Source organism: Canis aureus, chromosome 22, assembly GCF_053574225.1.
Source record: "Canis aureus isolate CA01 chromosome 22, VMU_Caureus_v.1.0, whole genome shotgun sequence".
Taxonomy (NCBI): domain Eukaryota; kingdom Metazoa; phylum Chordata; class Mammalia; order Carnivora; family Canidae; genus Canis; species Canis aureus.
In genome coordinates, this window is record NC_135632.1 from 14,989,358 (window position 1) to 15,010,561 (window position 21,204).

Here is a 21,204-nt window from a genome sequence, read left to right on the forward strand (position 1 = left end):
AGAATTTTTTTTTAAAAATTTACCTTATTAATAATTTTTAAATATACAGTTCGAGAGTACTAAGTACATTCACATTGTTGTGCAACCATAATCACTTTCTATCTCCAGAACTCTCTTTATCTTGCAAAACTGAAACTCTAGTCCCATTCAACAACTCCCCATTGCCCCCCACACCTACCCCAGGCCCTGGCAACCACCATTTTACTTTCTGTCTCTATGAATCTAACTACTCCAGGTACCTCATGAATATGGAATCATGCAGTTATTGTCTTTTTGTGAATGTGTTATTTTAATACATTAATTCAACAGATTTTTAAAAAGATTTTATTTATTTATTTATTTATTTATTTATCTATCTATCTATTTATTTATTTATTTATTTATTTATTTATTTGAGAGAGAGAGAGATGGAGGGAGTACATGTGTGTGCAGGAGGAGGGGCAGAAGGAGAGGGTGGATGAGAGGGAAGGAATCCCAAGCAGACTCCAGGTCAAGCACAGAGCTCCTCACATGGGGCTCGATCCCACAACCCTAAGATCATGACCTGAACCAAAACCAAGAGTTGGACAGTTAACTGATTGAGCCACTGAGGTGTCCCCAACAAATATTTAATGAATATCTATAACATAACTTATAACTATATACACACACATACACAAACACATATGTTTTCCAAAAACTAACTTGTTTTTGGCTAAAGTATAATGTATGACCTCTGTAGCAATTAAAAATTCAAAGAACACCCTAAAATGATAATAAGCTTCTATTAGTCCATAAAAATGATATTATAATTATTAGCAGAGTTGTGAGAAACAGAGGTGCTCTGTAAATTGACTCATACTTTTAGGAGAGCAGTAAGATATAGAGTCATAGCAAATAATATGTACCAACTGTTCCTATCCTTCAACCAGGTTACTTAATCCTGAGTATATACCTCAAAGAAATGACTCAGAAAAAAGAAAAAGGAATCTACATTGAGGTGTTCATAGCTCCATTATTCATAATGGTCACAAGCTGGAAACCTCCAAATGCCCATCAGTAAAGACAACAGATTAGAGTCTATTGCTAATACCAAGAAGTTTATATATATATAATGGACTTCACACACTTATTACAAATATGCATTCCAGTACATCAAAAAAGGTTGGAAAGGGATGCCTGGGTGGCTCAATGGTTGAGCATCTGCCTTTGGCTCAGGGTGTGATCTGGGAGTCAGAGGATCAAGTCCTGCATCAGGCTCCCTGCATGGAGCCTGCTTCTCCTTCTGTCTGTGTCTCTGCCTCTCTCTGTGTGTCTCTCATGAGTAAATAAATAAAATCTTTTTTTAAAAAAAAAAGTTGGAAAGTGTTACTTGTGTATTGGGTGATTTTTTTTTTTTCTGATTCCTTAAGTATATGTTTTTCTATGCACTATACATATAATGCCTTAGGAATATTACATTTCATAGATAATTTCTACATGGATAATAACAATGAAAATTATATATGACCCAAGCACTAATGGGAAGTAGTTGGCTTGTTCTGGAAGTGACTGGGGTCTGACAGACTGAGCATGAGTCAGCATGGCACTGCTGTTTTCATAGAAGCTGATATATAATTTGGGTGACCATACGTTCCGGTTTGCTGGGTACAGTCCCAGTTTACATTTGTTGTCCTAGAATCTTGTCTAGTTTTGCATTTCTCCAGACAAAAGGGTCCTGTAGGCTCCCCTGAGACCCAGGATGAAGTCTTACTCATCTTTATATCCAAACTAGGAATTTACTGTAGGGCCTCACCATCCAACCGATATTTATTGAGCTAAGCTGAGTAAGTTCTAGGGATACCAAGATATATAATACGTGGCCCCTGCCCTTCAGGATTTACAGGCTGGTGGAGAAAGGTCAAAAGGTTAATTCAATAGAGTAAATGCCAGTATGGGAGTATAAAACAAGCACAGGGAGGCCAGAGGTGTGTGTGTGTGTGTGTGTGTGTGTGTGTTGATACTTCACTGAAGAGTCAGTGATAGCTGAGCTGAATCATGAGGGAAGAATCTGTCACCTAGAGAAAGTTAGCCAGCTAACAAGCATGTACGAGAGATGGAGCCAGAAATAATGTGAGGTGTTCAGGGAATTTTAAGGAATTTGGCATTTATGGAACACAAGATCTGTGGGATACAACGGTGGGAGGGAAGACTAGAGGGAGAGATATGGATGAGATTGAGAAACACTGTATGCCGAAATAGCAAAAATCCATTCCCAGTCTCCCTTTCCCCGTGTATCTCCCTATCAGAGATCAGAAGGCTAAGCACTCCATCTTTCAGTTTCCTTTGTACCTAAAGAGATCATATGATATGAGCTTTATTTGGGAGATGTATAAGGCAAAGGTGCTGAGGGTTGGGGAGAAAGGGGAGTAAGCCCACTCAGAAATACATGAAAGATATAGGACAGGTTAATGGATCAATAGAGGGATGGATAGATGGATAGACATGTGATAAAGTGAATCCAATAAATTATTAATGATATACAATGGAATACTGTTTGACCATAAAAATGGATGAAGTGCTGATACATGCTACAACATGGATGAACCTTGAACTCATTATGTGAAGTAAAAGAAACTAAACACAAAAGGCCACATATTGGGTTTCCATTAATATATAATGTCCAAAATAGGCAATTCCATAGAGCCAGAAAGTGGGTTAGTGGTTGCTTAAGGTTGGGACAGGGGGAGTGGGAATGACTGCAAAGGGGCAGAGGGTGAAGAAAAGATTCTAAAATTGTGATAATGTTTGCATCGCTCTATGAATACACTAAAATCTACAGAATTGTACACTTTAAATGGGTCAACTTTATGGTATTTAAATTATATCTCAATAAAGCTGTTCAAAATGTCCATAGCAAATGCTAGGTAATGGGTATATAGGTGCTTGTTTTAAATTCTTTCAACTTTCCTGTATGTTTGAAGGCTTTTATATTAGAACACAGAGGGAAAAGGAGTGAGGGAAGGGGATGCAATGCCAGGTGTTACCAGGTAGCTGCCAATCCATCAGGCACAATAGAATCTTCTGGAAGGGTCATAAACAGGAACTGCAGGGGAGAGTGAAGAAAGGGGAAATCCATCTACCCAGCTCCCTCTTATCGCCTATTTCCATTAGCCAAGGATTACCCAAAAGCTAACTAGTCTGTTATTTCCAGATATGTAGTCCAGACCTTCAGCAGCTTGCTAGAAACCAGGATTCACATTGCATCATACATTTCCCCAATTCTAAAAGTGGAGGAGCAACTCGGCCTACATGTGGACGCCAACAGGGTGCTATCCAGGAGAGAGAGAAAAGGCAGAGAGGGACTATAAGAAGGTGTATGAGGTTTGTGGCCTAGTACATCAACTTGAAACTTCTCAAAGATGTACTTTGGTGTGGGGCTTCTTTCATTTGCAATACTGGCTACTGGCTGGCCACTCAATCCAGAAACCAATGGCTGTCAGAATTGGGAAACTTTCTCATATTATTTCTTTGATCATTTTCTCCTCCCCATTTTCTTTTCTCTCTTTTTGTTTTTAGAAATCCTGAACGTATCCTCTATGTTTCTTATCTTTTGCTCCTATTTTCCATCTCTTTGTCTTTTTCTAGGATTTCTTTTTTTCCTAGAAGACTTCCTCTATTTTTTCCCAAACTCTTCTATTTTTTTTTAAATCATTTTACGATGGGAAATTTCAAACATATACAGAAGAAAGACTAGAATAATAAACTCAGTATATGCTACAATCAGCTTCAACAATTATCAACAGTCTTGTTTCATCTGTGTCCCCTACCCACTGCCACTGCCCCCAGACTATTCTAGACATCATATCGTTTGTACTTCACTATGAATTTGTAAAAGCATAAGGACACTTAAAAACAAAACCAAGGGCAGCCCCGGTGGTGCAGCGGTTTAGTGCCGCCTGCAGCCCGAGGTGTGATCCTGGAGACCTGGGATGGAATCCCACATCGGGTTCCCTGCGTGGAGCCTGCTTCTCCCTCTGCCTGTGTCTCTGCCTCTCTCTCTCTCTCTGTGTGTGTCTCTATGTATAAATAAAATGTTAAAAACAACAACAACAACAAAAAACAAAGCCATTGCAATACCATTAGTTCACTTAAAAAATAACAGTAATTCCTTAACATTATCAAATATCTGGACATGTTTACATTTCTCCAATTGTCCTATAAAACTGCCCTCTAATAGTTTGCTTAAATTTGGATCTAAATAAAGTTCATATAGTGTCGTTGCTTGGTATGTCTCTTAAATCTCTGTGAATATATGAATTCCTCATCTGTTTGCCTCCCTAGCCCCCTAGAAGATTTTGTTGGGAAAACTGGCTAAACTATAGAGTGCCCCAGGTTAGATTTTTCTGACTGTATCCCTGTGGTGTCATTTAACATGTTCCTCTATTCTTTGTGTTTTCTGTAAAATAATAGCTAGATTTAGAGGCTTAATCCTTTTTTTTTTTAAGGTCTTATTGATTTATTCATGAGAGACAGAGAGAGAGAGAGAGGCAGAAACACAGGCAAGGGGAGAAGCAGGGTCCCTGTCAGGAGCCCCATGTGGGACTCCATACCCAGGACCCCAGGATCACACCCTGAGCCAAAGGCAGACACTTAACCACTGTGCCACCCAGTTGTCCCGAGGCTTAATCCTTCTACTGAAATTTCATTTCTGCAAATGTTTTTTATTAAAATATAATTAACATAGAATAATATGCACAGGTAGTAGATGTTCGGTTCAATAAATTTTGATAATTGTGTACACCCACATAAATACCACCCAAACAAGAAATAGAATATTTCATCCACCCAGAAAGTTCCCTTGTATCTCTTTTTAGTCCATTCTCCTCTCCACTTCCCAGGCAACCACTTTCTGATTTCTGTCACCATAGATTTGTCTGTTTCAGGATTCATATAAATGGAATAGTATGGGGCAGCCCCAGTGGTACAGCAGTTTAGTGCCGCCTGCAGCCTGGGGTATGATCCTGGAGACCTGGGATCGAGTCTCACATTGGGCTCCCTGCATGGAGTCTGCTTCTCCCTCTGCCTGTGTCTCTGCCTCTCTGTTTGTGTGTGTCTCTCATGAATAAATAAATAAAATCTTAAAAAAAAAAATGGAATAGTATGGTAGATACTCTTTTGTGTCTGATTTCATTTTTTTGATGTTTTTGAGATTTATCCATGCTGTTCTGCAAAAATTATTTATGATTTTTTAATTTCTCAAATGTCCTTTCTTCTCTGAACGTTCCTTGTTTTCTAGCATCTGTTTTTGCTTCATAGATACAGTATCTTCTGTTAAATCTCATAAGATAGTAATTATAAATTTTAAAAATTGTTCCCTTCTACTCATTGCATTGTTTCTGCTTTCTATAGCCTCCTTTCTTCTGTTTGTTTTTGCATAGTCTTATTTTGGAGTGTTCCTTCAAATAACAAATGATCATTGACTGCTCTTTTTTTTTTTAAGATTGTATTTATTTATTCATGAGAGACAGAGAGAGAGAAGGAGGCAGAGATAGAGGGAGAAGCAGGCTCCCCACTGAGCAGAGAGCCCAATGCAGGACTTGATCCCAGGATTCTAGTATCGTGACCTGAGCTGAAGGCAGATGCTTAACCTACTGAGCCACCCAGGGGCCCAATCTTTGACTGTTCATATCTAAGAATGTAACATGAAAAAGCGGATAAGAAGCTTGTCAACTGATGGGCTTCACTGTAGGGTGATCCTGCAAAGCCCTTTCAATGGGGACTGACCTATGAGTATCCACACACCTTTTGTGTTAGGCTACTCCATTTCCTCAGAGAGAGATGCTCCAATAATACCCCATTTGAGAGGGGTCAGTCCACTTGCTCTCATTCTGGAAGCTAAGGTGAGGAGGGGGCTGAGGGTCTCCTCCCTTTCCATAGTATTTCACTTTCTACACCTCTCAGTTGGAGTGTATGTTCCTGAGTCCAGCTTCTCTCCAGTTCAATCTCCTCTGCTGGGGTGGAAAAAGCAGGAAGAAGACTACAGATAACATCCAACTGCAGTTTAGACTGGTGGTGATTGGCAAATTCTACTTAACAACACTGATGGTGAGCTTGCTCTGTGTGTGGCATCCTTCCAATGAGCAGATTTCAGAGGTGAGTGACTTTAGGGATTAAAATAGCTAATCAGGACACCAGATAAACATCAGTGGCTCAGTAGAAGGCATAGGGTGAGAGTGGAGAACATGCCATTTCCTCAACAAAGGATGTGAGACACAGGCTACGGGAAAAGTTGGAAATAATAATGTACAATACTTATTAAGTGCTTATTATATGCTAAATATTTTCTCAAGTGCTTTATGTGCATTTCTTGTGTCATCTTTATGAGAAGCCTATGAGATAGAAACTATTTTATCTTCCATTTTACAGATTAAAAAACTGAACTATGGAGGGCTTGAATCTTGCCCAAGGTCACCCACCCAAGATTCACATACAGCCCTGCACTTTGAACCACTACGTTACACTGCCTCTATGGAAGTAGGTGAGGTGGCTTTTTCTTACCCTTCCAAGTTTCCTTCAGGATTTCTTTTCTCTCCTTAGAGTCTTCTTCTTCCCTCTCCCCAGCTACCAAGGACCAAGACCTTGGTCCTTCTTGCTTGATTTGCTTCCCTTCCCCTTTTCCCAATATCCTTTGCCTGTATCTCTGCTAATCAAGCTGGCTGGGCTGCTCCCCACTACAGAGGTTGCTGGGAGGTGGGGATCAGATCCTGAACCATGCTCCAGGACCACGTTGCTCCCAACCCAGGGAAATAAATGAAGAATCAGCCTGCCATCTTTACAGCACTATAGCCTCTTGGTAAATGGAAAGAGCATGAGACAGCATACAGGGGAGCTTTAGACCCATTCCAAATAATTTTCAGGACTAAATTTACCTCTTGGCCCTAAAGACAGAAAATGTCAGTGATGGAATTTTGAAGGGCACCACCTCCTTAAGGAGTGGAGGTATTTCACAGAGAAGAATGGAATTAGAGGCGCAGGCCAGATTCTAGGCACCCAAATTCCAACACAGCCTCCAGCTGAAAAAATTAATTGCCTGCCCTTTATGCCATTTGTCTTCTGCATGTGAACTGCCTCCTCAGAGAGGGGTGGGAGGAGAGAACGGGCCAAGCAGCATGGGGCAGGGTCCAACCACGCTGACCTCTCACAGCTCAGTTTAACTCCTGCAGTCACAAAGGGCCCCCACACATCAGTCTCTGTGTCATCAAAACAGTCGCTTTCAAACCATGTGACCAGAACTGCCATTGCCAGAGCTATAGGGATCACCCAAATGTCAGCAGCAACAAAACTCTTAGAGGAATTTTCTCTATATGTTTTTTGTTCTGTTTCCTCACTTTGTTTTGTTTTTGTTTTATAATGCCTTTTGATGGATCCACATAGTCAACACCTGGTCAGGCAAAACAAGGTATACCCAGCAATGCAGGGTATAAAGCATCAGACCTCATGGAGTTTAAGAAGCCAGTAATAATGCCTCCTTCCATATTGCCCCTCCCCCCTAAGGGGCATCAAGAAGTCCATCTACAACAGTCGCTGCATGTGTATTGCGTAGGCCCATCAGGACCACCAGACACCCACAGGTGTTGAAACTTTGAGGACGGTGAACACCCTAGGGTGGGATTAGGATCAGAGCCAGCCAGTCCAGACCTGAGCAGACACCCCTTACATTGCTCTTGCTGTTAGATGCTGGCTTCCACTGACCCTGTAGCTGTTGTCACTCTTACCCCTGGTCCTATGGGAGCCAAGTGGCAGGGCCAAACTGGGCGGATTCAGCACTCTGAACAGTCCCAGTGTGACTCTGGACAGCAGTGGACTGTGACCTTGGCAGTATTGAGAACAGGGAGGGGCCTTTCCCTGGGACAGAGAGGGCACAGTTCACATCTTAATGGTTTTATACATCCATGAAAGACTGTGTGTGTGAACGCATGCATGTTTACGTGCAGGTCCTTCAAGGTCAAGGTCACCAGTAAACCTCCAGCACCCACTGGATCTGAAAAGTTGGCAAGCTTAATCACTGGAAGAAGTGCCAGCCAACACCGTGCCCCTGGTGTGGCCAGGCCAAGCTGGATTTGATGACCGGGCAGGGAGAAAGATGCAGAAAAGGAAGCTCTCTGCATTTGTCGGCGGTGGCCCAGCAAACTGGCCAGCGGAGCAAGAAACTGCCCGCGGATGCCTCTTCCCCCCAGCTCATCACAAACCAGATCCACTCGACAGCACAATCCAAACAGAAGAGGGAATCAGAATGTACATCTTTTGTTTGCCGTGGCAGGAGAACTGTTGAGCAGAGGAAAAAAACAAGCTGAGCTTAGCGCTATCAGCTGTTTCCTGGGGCTCGCTCCTTCCTTCCTCCGAGGGGGGCCTGGCCGCTTTGTTCTTGTTCCCAGCTGCTCCTCTGCGCCTTTAAGCGGTGGCCTTTGCAGACCTCAGAGGAATGCGGCCTGAGACCCCAGGGGATTTAGCTCTGAGGCTCCGCCTGCATGCTCAGCCCCAGGCTGCAGCCTCCACAGTGCCTGCTTTTGCTCCTTGTCTGCTTTCTGCCACTTCCTAGGTGGGCAGCAGGAGCCTCACCAGAGGTAGCTTCCTGCCCTTTCTGACACCCTTGGGAGGACACCCATTTCAGAGAGACACTGCATGGGATCCTAAAGAGAGGTTTCTACAATAACGCTGTCCACAGCTATACAGCCTGACATCGATCTGCCGTGATTTGGATCTCTGCTCTTCCAATTACTAGCTGGTCACCCCCAGCCAGTTACTCAACCTCTGAGTCTCACAGCTCCTACTTCAAAGGGCCATGATAAGGATTAAAGTGATAAAACACACTGAGTACCTCCCCAAAGCTTGGCACACAGCAGGCCCTCAACAGGTATTAGAGACCATGGTCAGCAAGCCTGGGTTCTGGTTGTCTTAGGCAGGACGGCTACACAAGAAGAAAAACTCCAAAGTCTCTAAGATTCCATCAGATTGAAAGGCAGGGCCTGGCACATGGGCAGAGATCAATAGTTGTGATTCTTCCACTGGAATGTGTTCGATGGTGGTTTCATGTTCCCTGGATCTCTCCAGCAGCAGTCTCGGGCATATTTTCCACAGTGTCTCTAGGATGTGAGGAAGCAAGGCAACTGTGTGTATCTGCTTGGCTCAGTCTAAAGGGGAGCTGCGTGCCCCCAGCCCACTGTACTCACTGCAGCCCTGGGGTCCTGCTGGCTCCTTGTGCCTCACAAAGAACAAAGCACAGGTGCAAAGGTCACCTGAGAAGCTACAGTGCCAGTGCCCAACAGGTGAGGCAGAAACACTGCAACACGAGGGGTTGTGACTTAAGGGTCTGGTACCTGGCTTCTGGTAGGAAAATCAGAGCAACTGAGTGCCTACGAAGGGCTGACCCTCTGCTAGGCATTTATCTCTCTTGTTTCTTAATCTTCTCATCAAGCTCTAAGACGCGGATGGTATTAACCAGGCTCACTGAAGAGGCATGACTTGCCTGGGGTCAAGTGCAGGGCTATGGTCAGACTAAGTGGCATGTCTGCGCCAATTAGAAGAAGGCACTCTGCATGGCTTGCTGTGTAGAGCATGGGTTGGCCCACAGTCCTCAGTGTCCCTATGGCCAGGTGCCCCATGGGAGGGGTCAGCCGGGCATTTGTACACAGTAGCCATAATAAGTGGCAGAACCAGGACTGGTACACACACACCTTCCATCTGGTCAGGTCTGCGGGCCATATTTCATCAGCAGCACTGAATCTCAATGGATGCGCTGAGCTTCCAGCATGTGTCCATATCAACAACGATGATGCAACTTTTTGGTCCCTGATTGTATCATCCTGCATGATAGTCCCCTCCTACCACCCCTGTAGACCGCCTGGTGCTCTCTTCTCACTCCTATAATTCACTGAACACTGTGCCATGAGGGACCCCCAGGTCCCAGGCCCTCTGTTTCACTCCCTCCTATTTACTCTCATCCCAACTCCTTCCTGAGTGTCTTTCTAAGGCTGCTTTTGTCATGTTCCTTCCTGAAAGCCTTCAATGGCTCCCTGACACCCTGGGCACTGAGTGCGTTGTCTGACTCCTCCAACCTCCTAGGGACTGACATCTGCTATGCTCTTCAGTTACACCCTTTGTCACCCTTCCTACCCTGTGACTCCACATTCTAAGCAGCTGCAGAGTCACTCCATTCCATGCCTGAGCCCCAGGCCTCTTGTTCCAGGATTTTAGCTCAGCAGGATTTTTCAACTGTGACAGTATGGACACTGTGGGCCAGATCATTCTCTGTGATGGGGGCTGTGCGGTGCCCCGTAAGGTGTTAAGCGGCATCCCTGGCCTCTACCCACTAGATGCCAGTACCATTTCCCCCATCAGGACAACCAAAATGGCTGCAGAGACTGCCAAAAGTCCCCTGGGGGGCAGAATTGCACTCAGTTGAGGACCGTGACCTATGCTGGCCCTTCTGTCTAGGCCATTCTCTTTCCTCCTTACCTGCCTAGCTTCCATTTGCCTTGTAAGTCAACTTTGTTGTCATTTCCTCCTGGAAGCCCTTCCTGACACCGTGATCCTACGTCAGGCTGGGTGCCCTTCTGGTGCAGGGCTGGGCTCAGGGTTGGGCTCAGGCTCATGCTTCCTCAGGCCCACTTGGTGGAGGAGGAGGGGGCCGTGCCTCTGAGGATCCTCCCTTACTCTTCTCTCTAAGCCTAAGGGAGTGTGACTTTCCACCATGACTTTCAACAAGATTAATCATGGAAGAAACGAGAGAGCTTTTTGCTGATATTTGGATGAAGGTCCCCCATTTGCAATTCATGAGGATCCTGGAAAATGATGTAGACAGGGACGCCTGGGTGGCTCAGCGGTTTAGTGCCCGCCTTAGGCCCAAGGGCATGATCCTGGAGTCCCAGGATCGAGTCCCACATCGGGCTCCCTGCATGGAACCTGCTTCTCCCTCCTCCTGTGTCTCTGCCTCTCTCTCTCTCTCTCTCTCTGTCTATCATAAGTAAATAAATATTTAAAAAAAAAAAAAAAAAAAAAGAAAATGATGTAGACAGCCCCAGCTGGGACCACTGACTGCTGATGGCTCACAGCAGTGGTGATGTGGTGGCTGATGGCTGCACCTACCCTGGGCACTGGTCTCCTCTTCAGGCAACCACCTGGCCCACGCTGCCCCCTGCCAGCAGCTGGCTAAGGTCACTGACTAGCCCCTGGAGGAATACAAAAACCTAAACTCTGACCTGTCTGGAACAACTCTGAAGGGCCATCCTGATTCAAGAGCTTGTTGAAGGATTTACTGAGGTCTTGGTTCCACTTCATTGTGGATCAGCTTCCCGTTCTGCCCAATCCTGCCTTTCTCTCATGCACCTATCTCCTGAGAATGCACCCTAATAAGTCTTCCACATGGAGATGTGTCTCCAAGTCTATTTCCAAGGAACGCAGCCCAAGACACTGCTCCAAGGACTTTGCTGATATCCCTCAGATATCAGGTTAAGTTGTATTTCCCTTATGGTTAACTCTCCGATCCTCACAAATTAAGTCAGATCCTCCTTGGAGAGCCCCATGTACCACATCTTCACAGCATTTATCATAATTGAAACTAAATTCTTGTGAGTGATTATTAAGTTCTATCTTCTCCATTAGAGTAAGTTCCACGAGGGCAGGAAATCATGTCCATTTTTTGCTCATCATTCTATGCTTTAGGTTTAGCATAGTCCTGGCATGTGGGAAATGCTCAATACATAAACTGTGAGCGAAGGAGTGAGTGAAGAATGACTGTCTTTTGAATGAAGAGATGTTAAAAATAATTCTAAGGCTTTAATGAATATTTTTGAGTGCCCTCAACAGTGATAAATACTTTGAGAATGGATTTGAAGTTTTTGGTAGTGGTCAAAAATTAGTAGGAACTAAATTTAGTTGATGATTGTGGTTATAATTTTGGTGGAGACCAGTGTGTGACCAGGAAGTAACTAGAATTCTTCTCCTATAAGGCTCTTAAACTGTTTCTCAGAAATAAATTCTCAGAGAAAGAATTTTGGAGCAGGGTCATAAAGATCATAAGGTAAGTAGGTGTTAATTTCGATGAAACACTTGCTGAGATCTTTTAAAGATCACTTATTCAGTGTGTCTCTAGCATTGTATTCAGGACAATAGAGGCTTCAAAATAAATATAATACCTGGCCTCTGTCACCTAGTAGCCCCCTGAAAATAAGGAGTTGGTCAGAAGCTTCAGGGCAGGCTAAGGTAACCAAATGTGTCACAAGCTTTTGGGTCACTGTCCTAACTTCATTCCCGTTCCTGACAAAGGAACACGTCTTAAGGATTCATGTTCCATAAAATCTGAAGGTCATTGTTCTCTGCTTAGAATGCAGAGTTTGAAAGTCCCATCATGAACCCCACTGGCCAATTTTCCTATTATATTTTCTTGGAGTCTCTAAAAAAGTGATATGAATTAGTTTTATTGTATGCATGTAGATGTCAGCTGAGAACAGGCGGGAGTGCTTATCACATTTATTAAAAGTGAACATAGACAGTGGCTGGGACCATGTTTATTTATATTGTGCCTATGTGTAGGAGGCTGGCTCTGAAACATTAGTCACATCGTTCCTTGTGTAGGTGGGGTTCTCCTGTTTGAAGTCTTAACTATCAGAGGTTCAACTAGACTAGTGGTCGGTATCCACATCAGAGCAGCCTGAGGAAGATAAGCTAATGTCATCACATGTACTTACTCTGAGTTGTACCGAGAGAAAAGCCTTCTATAGCATTAAAGACCATAGGCCACGTCCTGCTCTCTGTGTGAATTTAATAAGGTAGAATCAAAACTGTAAGTGCCTTTGAATCTGATGTACCTGCATTCATATCACATATTAGCAATGTGACTCTGAGTGGGTAACTTAACCTCTCTGAGTCTCAATTTCCCCAGCTCTAAGATGGAGCTAATGATATTCCTACCTCATAGAATCTTCTTATAAAGGATCTAGATCCATCGTCTCTTGATTAAGGGGTCAGAAACCTTTCAAACTTCTCAAACCATAGAGATAACAACAGTTATTAGGGGTATCCACTCTTTCTGCCTAGCTGACATCCATTTCTCATTCTTTTCCATCCTGATTTTCCTTTGGAGAACACATTCTTCTGCTGTCAGTCCATAAGATTTAGATGGGACAGACTTTCTCCCTGGTTCCTGGGAGCAGCAGTGATCTCATTCTGGCCAGTGGAATTGGTTGTGGTTGGGCATGTGATCTGAGTTGTCCATTGAGAGTCTTCACCGGGAAATGTGAAAGAACTATTTGTAAAGAAGTGTTTTCTTTCTAGGGGGTTGCTCAGTTGGTAGGATATGGATGGAGATGCTGGTGGCCTCTATGCGAGGATCATCTGAATAAGAGTGAGGCTAACATCAAGGACAGCTGAGCAGAGAAACAGAGGGAGAGATTCTCAGGGAATCTACTGCTCAGGTACCTGGATTAAGCCAAGACTTTGAGCTTCTTAGTTATGAAAACCATTAATTTAATTTCTTAAATAACTTCATTTTGTCTCATAAGATCCCTGACTGAGGGGTATCTGGGTGGCTGAGTCGGTTAAGCATCTACCTTCAGCTCAGGTCATGATCCCAGGGTCCTGGATGGAGGCCTGCATCAGACTCCCTGCTCACTGGGGAGTCTGCTTTTCCCTCTCCCCTGCCCCTACTCATGTTCTCACTTGCTATCTCTCTCTCTTAAATAAATTTAAAAAAAGAAAAAAGAACACTGACTGATAGTCTATTAAATCATAGTAACTTATTCCATATGTTAATCTTGTGAATTTATAAGTCTTTTCCCCCAAAATAATTAAAAGACTATCTCATAGGCTCATAAAACTTGGAGATGAAGGAAGTCCTGTGGCCTACCTAAGATGGCAGACAGAAGTCACTGACACAGCTGGGACAGGGACCCAGGTTTTCTGCCTCCCAAGCCAGCACTCTTAGGCATCTCTGCCTCTCCAGGTATGTCTGCCTTGATCTTTCTCACACCTGAGCAGAATCACCCATGTCTTTCTTCCCTGAGGGTCCTCCTTCTGTCACAACATTCTAGGAGTGGTTCTGTGCTACCTTCATCCCCTCCACTGAGGACAGCCACATTTTAAGAGAAGTAAGTTCAGGTGTGGGTCTTGATGGAGCTTAGGTGAGAGGCCAGTGAGGTGTGGGGGAAGGATGCTGAACTGTAGACATATTACTGTTCAGAGCCCAAGGCCTTTCCTCAACCCATATTACCTCCTGTGTGGATCCTTCCAGTAGCTGCTTGCAGGTCCTCCAACCCCAGTCTCTTTCTCCTTTAATTCATCTTACATAGTGTCCAAATCATCTTCCTAAGAATCACTCCAGTCATGCCACTTTCTTCTTGAAAAACCTTTGGTAGCTCCCTGTTGCCTATAGGGCAATGTCCACAGTGCTTCACCAAGTGTCCTTTAATAGCCTGAAAGGGTTTGTGCCCTTCCAAGGATGACTAGCCTCTACCTAGGGAAGAATTACCCACTTGGAAGAATCAAGTCCAGAGTTTCAAATTCTATTACAGTCTCAAGTTCTATTATAATAGATGGTACATATTTTAAGCCCTCTGGGAAAGGAAAACATTGTCCCTCTAACAATGTCCAGCACCTTAAAAAAAAATGTCCAGCACCTTGCTATCTTCTTTATTAATTTTGATGCTATCTTACAAAAAATCTTTCCCCCAGCTACCTTCTTTTATTAGCTCATGGTTCTGTTAGGTCAGAAGTTTGGGCATAGGGATGCTTGGGTGGCTCAGTGGTTGAGCATCTGCCTTTGGCTCAGGGCATAATACCAGGACTCTGGGATCGAGTCCCACATCAGGCTTCCTGCATGAAGCCTGCTTCTCCCTCTATGTCTCTGTCTCTGTGTCTCTCATGAGTAAATAAATAAAATATTAAAAAAAAAAAAGTTTGGGCATAGCATGGTAAGGTTCTTTGGTTAGGATCTTACAAGAGCCAAGTCAAAATGTCTGCTGGGCTGTAGTCTTATTTGGAGCTTAGGATCTCTTCCAAATTCAGGTGGTTATAGCACATGGAAAATGCCAAAATCCCAGAGATATTGATCTCATCATCCTGCAACACCTGCCAGCACCACTAATCTCCACATTTCTTGTTACATAAGGAAAATAAACCCCTGTCTGATTTAATCCACTGCTATTTTGGTTTTCTAAGATATGCTGTTGAAATCAACCCTTAACTGATACAGCTCCCATGACTACACCACTCCTACCTCTCATCCTATTTCTTTAACTTCTTCAAGGTTAAAAACCTCTTCCTCATCCCTTCACTGTTTCCCAAATGACTCAGTGGTACCTGATGCTTTCCAAGTCACAATGACTCCAAATCCCAATATCTAGCCCAGACCTCTCTCCATAGCACCACACCTATAGGTCTAAATGCCCAGGGAATATCCCTACCTGCCTGCCTCATAACCCACACAATCATCACTGAGTTGGCCAGCTTTTCCACAATTCTGCTCTTCTTTCCAGTCACTAGAGCTAGAGACCCTCTCTGTTCTTCACCTTAATACCCAGCTGGTCTTAACATCCTAGCAGGTCTCTTTCCAATGGCACCAATTGAAGATGTGGCTTCCACATCTTCAATTTTACTGTTTTCTACAGGTACCCACCATCTCTCCCTGGGGCACTGTATTAGCCTCCTAACTAGGTCCTCTGCCTCCCATCCACAACTCAAATTGGTCTTTTAAAGATGCAAATCTACTCATGTCATTCCCCTTCTTAAAACCCTTCAATGGGGGGATCCCTAGTGCCTGCCTTCGGCCTAGGGCGTGATCCAGTCCCAGGATCGACTCCCACGTCGGGCTCCCTGCATGGGGCCTGCTTCTCCCTTTGCCTGTGTCTTTGTCTCTCTTTCTCTCTCTGGCTCTCATGAATAAATAAATAAATAAATAAATCTTTTTTTAAAAAGTGGAAAGAAAAAATATTAAAAAAAAAAAAACCAAAACCCTTCAATGGCTCTTTGGCCCCCACAAGAAAGCATTCCAATGACTTTGCATGATCTGAACCCTACACATCTTGTCAACACCTCTTATGTTACAGCCATATAAAATCACCTGCACTCTTCCAAATTTGCCATGATTTTTATCACTTCCTTGCCTGATTATCCTGCCTTATAAGTTGGAAACCGTACAAAGACAAAGTTTCAAGCAAATATTTAAGAGCCTGTCTTGGGCCCTTGTCTTCCTGAGCATTCTCCGACCTTTGTGCACAGAAACTCAGTGGTAAAGACCTATCAGAATCTTGGAGATTTTGTATTGTTTACTTAACATAATTGCTTTGTTAATCAAAGAATTAATACCCTTTTAATCAAAGAATTCTCTGCAAGCCACTTTGAACCAAATTGATCAAAATAAGTATCAATTCTATGTTCTCTTCTATACATTTTCATTCAAAATCTCACCTTTGGGCAGCCCCTGCGGTGCAGTGGTTTAGCGTCGCCTGCAGCCCAGGGTGTGATCCTGGAAACCTGGGATCGAGTCCCACATCAGGCTCCTTGCATGGGGCCTGCTTCTCCCTGTGTCTCTGCCTGTGTCTCTGCCTCTCTCTCTATCTCTCTGTCACTCATGAATAAATAAATAAAATCTTTAAAAAACAAAACAAAACAAAATCTCACCTTTATCCAAAGTAAAACATCCCCCCATCTGTACTCAGTGGGAAAGGAGATATTTACTTTAATGTGCTCTTAGGGATTTCATCTTTTTCTTATCCTATTAAAGTTTACCTCCTAAGACCTCAGAATTTTAGGACCCAGCCCCTAAAATTTTCCAGAGGAGGAAACCAAGGCTCTATTGGTTCAGGATCATGGCACTGGGAAGGTGGTTATTGGTGAAACATAGTAGCTGTCGACTATGACTCAGCTCTTTCCATCTTGCCATGAAAGCACAGACCATCTCTCTAACTCACAAGGAAGGCTCCCTGTGCCTACCAGGAGAAGAGAGCAAAGTAGCCCCCAAATAGCCAGTTAAGCTAATCCTCTTACATCACTCCCCTTAAGGCAAAATGACAACATAAGGGCTTTAGGAAGAAGGAAATTAGAAGAATTATGTCCAAGGCTCTGTTTGCCCTGGGAATAGATCAGCCCTCTTCCCTCTTCTCCGACTCTGTGCACCACCCTTGGGACCAATGAGAGCCACTCACCCTCTGTGTGACAGGCTTGCCATCCTGGATCTGCACGGCCAGGCCCAGGTCAGACAGCCTGCAGTTGCCGAGGTCATCCAGAAGCACATTCTCAGGCTTCATGTCCCGGTAGACAATGCCGAGAGAGTGTAGGTGCAACAGTCCGCAGGTCATCTGGGCAGAGTAGAAGACCACCCTGCTCATGTCCAGGCCCCGTGTGCCTACACTGTAGATGTGGAACTTGAGGTCTCCGCCATTCATCAGGCTCATGACCAGACAGAGATGGGACTTGCTCTCAAAGGCATAGGCCAGAGAGACGATGAAAGGGCTGCTGACCCTTTCCAAGATTTCCTTTTCTGAAAGAGCCATTTTCTCACCATTTTTCTTCTTCAGCCGCTTCTTGTCCAGTTTCTTACAGGCATACATCTTACCAGTGTTTCTCACTTGGACAGCACATACCTTAAGGAGAGAAAGAAAGGGAGATGATGAGGTAGCAGTAGAAAGCACTGGAAGGAAATGGGGCAAGGTTGATTCGGGGTGTGGAAGGGCAGAAATCAGGAGAGGTGCAGAGATGGCAGGCTTTGGAGAAAAGAGAAGCCATAAGTAAGAGGGGTTCTTCAGGAAAGAGCTGGGACCCCAGTGAGGTACCACTGCCCCTCCCACGAGGTGAGCCATAATGAAAAGTAACAGGGAATAGCAAGTGTCAGCAAGAATGGAGAAAAACTGGAAGCCTCATGCATTGCTGGTGGGAACCTAAAATGTAGAAGATTTTGGTGGTTCCTCTAAAAGCTAAACATAGAACTGCCACACACCCCAGCAATTCTACTTCTGGGCATATAGACAAGAGCAGTGAAAACAGGTATTCAAGTACATGTACATGAAAGTTCACAGCAGCACTGCTCACGATAGTCAAAAGGTGGAAACGACCCAGGTGTCCATCAACAGATGAATGGATAAGTGAAATGTAGCATACCCACACAATAGAATATTCAGCTATAAAAAAGGAATGAAGTACTGATAGATCCATAACGTGAATGAACCTCCAGAACACTACGCTCAGTGAAAGAAGCCACATACAAAAGGTCACATATTGCATGACTCCAGTGGCACAAAACATCAGAGTAGGCAAAACCATGGAGACACAAAATAGATCAATGGTTGTCAGGGGTCGAGGGGAGGGGAATGGGGGGTACCTGCTAATGGGGGGTGAAGCAAATGTCTTGGGGCTACACAGAGGTGATGGTTACACAACATTTTTACAAATGTCCTAAATGCCACTGAATTGTATGCTTTAAAAATGGTTAGTGGTTAATTTTATGTCATGTGAACTTTACCTCAGAAAAATTTTTGAGCGCTCACTTCGGCAGCACATCTACTAAAAAATGTTTTTCTACTTAAAAAAAAAGAAAGAGCCGATCACAGCAGTGTGTATAAAACTGATTCTAGACTTTACTTCAAGATAAGTGTTTTCTCAGATTTCTGAAGTTTTTCTCAAATTACATCCATTGCCACAATTAAGGAGAAAGGGAGAGCTCCCGCTGTCGTGTATTGTGATCATTCTCCAAAGCGTCCGGGGCACGTCAGAGTTCTTCTGGCGTGGACCCCATGATAAAGATTCTTGGCCAACTCCACATTTTGTTTGTCTTTCCTATGCCACTCTCATTTTATTTCACGTGGCGACCAGAAAAAAAAAGATGTGAGAGCGAGCTAGGAATTCTCCACAGGCGGCACTGAAATTCATTCTAGTGAGTTCTCTTAAGAATTTTTTTTTTTAAGGCAAAACAAACTCCTTTTATGCTGTGTACTTCACCTTCCACTGTGGCCATTCTGAGACACTTACCTCCCCAAAACCACCTTTCCCCAGGACGCGGAATTCAGTGAAGTACTTTTCTGACACCGGTTGCATCTCAAAGACTTTCCACTGTAGAAACTTGTCATAGAAAGGGCTGGCCAGGAAATCCTGGAAGGGCTGGTCCTGCAAGAAGGTCATGACCTCAGCCTTGGCCTGTGCTACCAGGACTCTCTGCTCTTCCTCGGTGGTAGTTGCTTGGCACTTGGTGGCCAGAGCCGGGCTAAGGAAGGGGTGCGGGTGCCCTGGAGCAGGGGCAGCCACACAAGTGGCCACCAGCCCCTGCAGCATGCTGCCCTTGACGGGGCCCTCCTCAGCCAGCTCCCAGCTCTGCACCTCCTCTAGGAAGGCCACGGCCCCTTGGTACGGGGGCACTGTGGCCAGGAAGTCCCGAAAGAGGCGGCGGCCGATGGGCTGCTGCTCGCACAGGTTGTTGAAGTCCTGGGGCAGGGACTGGCGGAGCTGGGTACAGCACTGTGGCCCGGGCAGTGCCAGGCTCCGGCGCCGCCGCTGCAGCTCCCTGCTGTCTCCATCCGAGGTCTTCCGGGCCTGTAGGTAGGCCGTGTTGGCGATCAGGTTGTCCAGACCCCCCATGTCGACCATGGCTGGACACAGGGTATGCTCCCAGGAAAAGAAAAGGAAGGAGGGAAGGCTGTGGTGGAGACTTGGTCGGGTCTGGGGTCCACTGGCTGGTTTCCCTTGCAGGTTCAGTAGCTTCCAGAGGATTTACAGCAAGTCTCCTAGTCCGCGGGTGGGACTGGTGGAGGGTACAGAAAGACGTTTCTCTTGTAAGAAGCTTTGCTGGCTATGTATAGCTGGCCAGGGAAGGGCACACCGCAGGTCATGCTCCCATCCACCAGGAGGAAAGCAGCCTGAGATACCTGCGGGGGCTACTTGTTCTTCATGGGGGCCTTTTCCACACACACTGGCTCCCTGAATACACAGCTACCACTTTCCAAAGGAAAGGAGTCATGATAAGGTGGCATGCTATTTGTTGCTCACAGCATTATTGTATTAAACTGTTTCTAATTTTACATGACTCCTACCAGGCTCAAGCTATGTAAACTCCTAGGAATGCCAGGTCAGGAAGAGGAACTGTGAGAGGTAGGAGAGGTTTTCTTCTAGCAGCCCGACTCAGAGCAGGTTTCAGAAGGGGATGCTCTGAACTCTGAGTCCTGAGACATGTTCCCAGAGGCCCTCGGGGACTCACGTTGTGGCCTTCAGAGTGGGCTGTGGCTTTCTCACAGCCAGTTGCACGCTGAACAGCCTGTAGAGACTGTCCAGTTATGGCTTTCCTAGTTCCCAGGAGTCTGAGAACTAAAGTACTAGGCTAAGAAAAGGAGGGGCGGGGGTCATCTTGACCCAAAACATCCCATGAAGTGACATAAGCAGAAAAAAAACACCACTTCTCCACATGTGGTTGCAACTGTCCTGAGGACACAATCTATTGAGTGGCATCTGAATGTGAAGGAGCCTTCTTCCGCATTGAGCCCCAGAGCAGTGCAGTTTCAGGCGCGGCCCCTCGACATCTTTGCCAATACTCCCTCACGAAGCCAGGAAGCTTCCCTCCACGGAGATCACTCAGAGCCGCCCCAGACCACGACCTCACAAAGAACAGAAATTGGTTTAGACAGAGATCAGGCTAAGAACCTCTGCTCCAAAAATAACACTTGTGTCCTACAGGGAAAGAGTACTCAGGCTTTTTCTTCACAAAGCAAGGCTAAGGCAGCTTAAAAACAAAGTCATTCAGTATTATGCCAGAGTGTTTAAAGGGAAAAAAGAGAGAGAAAGGAGGAGGGGAAAAAAAGCTGGTCAGTCTTTTTCCAAACAAACAACTTCTAGCACACACTCTGTCAAAACATCGTCATAACCACCTCGGTGTGCCTGTCAGAGCCTGCCCACCGTTCCCCAGAGCAGCTACACGCTTGGCCTCATGCTACCAAGAATTATGTAATGAACTCGTGGGTGCCCTTTGGCTTTGCACTGCTGCGCTGTAAACCATCACCTGTATGGTAGAGATGGGTGATCCACTCCGGTGACTATGGCTCAGAACCCCACCATCCGCTTTGAACCCCACACAAGAAACGTTGGTACTTTTTTGTTGTTGCTGTTGTGCTTGATATGTCATCCTGTCATTTCTGAGTAGTGAAAAATCAGTCTGAGAATCTCTCTTCAGGAAGAAGTGCCTTTTCCTGTGGTTCTTATGAATACAATGGC

The 21,204-nt window shown here is 44.9% G+C and overlaps 1 protein-coding gene across 3 annotated transcripts in view; it reads right to left on the reverse strand.

Annotated features, from left to right (window-relative positions):
* The window catches only part of GRK7 (G protein-coupled receptor kinase 7), a 31,924-nt gene extending 11,337 nt beyond the window's left edge, over positions 1 to 20,587 (reverse strand). For all 3 annotated transcript variants that reach the window (XR_013361092.1, XM_077864892.1, XM_077864891.1), the window contains exons 1-2: positions 18,979 to 20,587; positions 17,160 to 17,597 (exon numbers count right to left, since the gene is read on the reverse strand). Coding sequence is in view for 2 of the 3 variants with exons in the window: in XM_077864892.1 (XP_077721018.1) it covers positions 17,160 to 17,597; positions 18,979 to 19,590 (1,050 nt within the window). In the remaining variant the exon portion in view is untranslated. The remainder of the gene's footprint in view (positions 1 to 17,159; positions 17,598 to 18,978) is intronic.
* Positions 20,588 to 21,204: the final 617 nt, after the last annotated feature.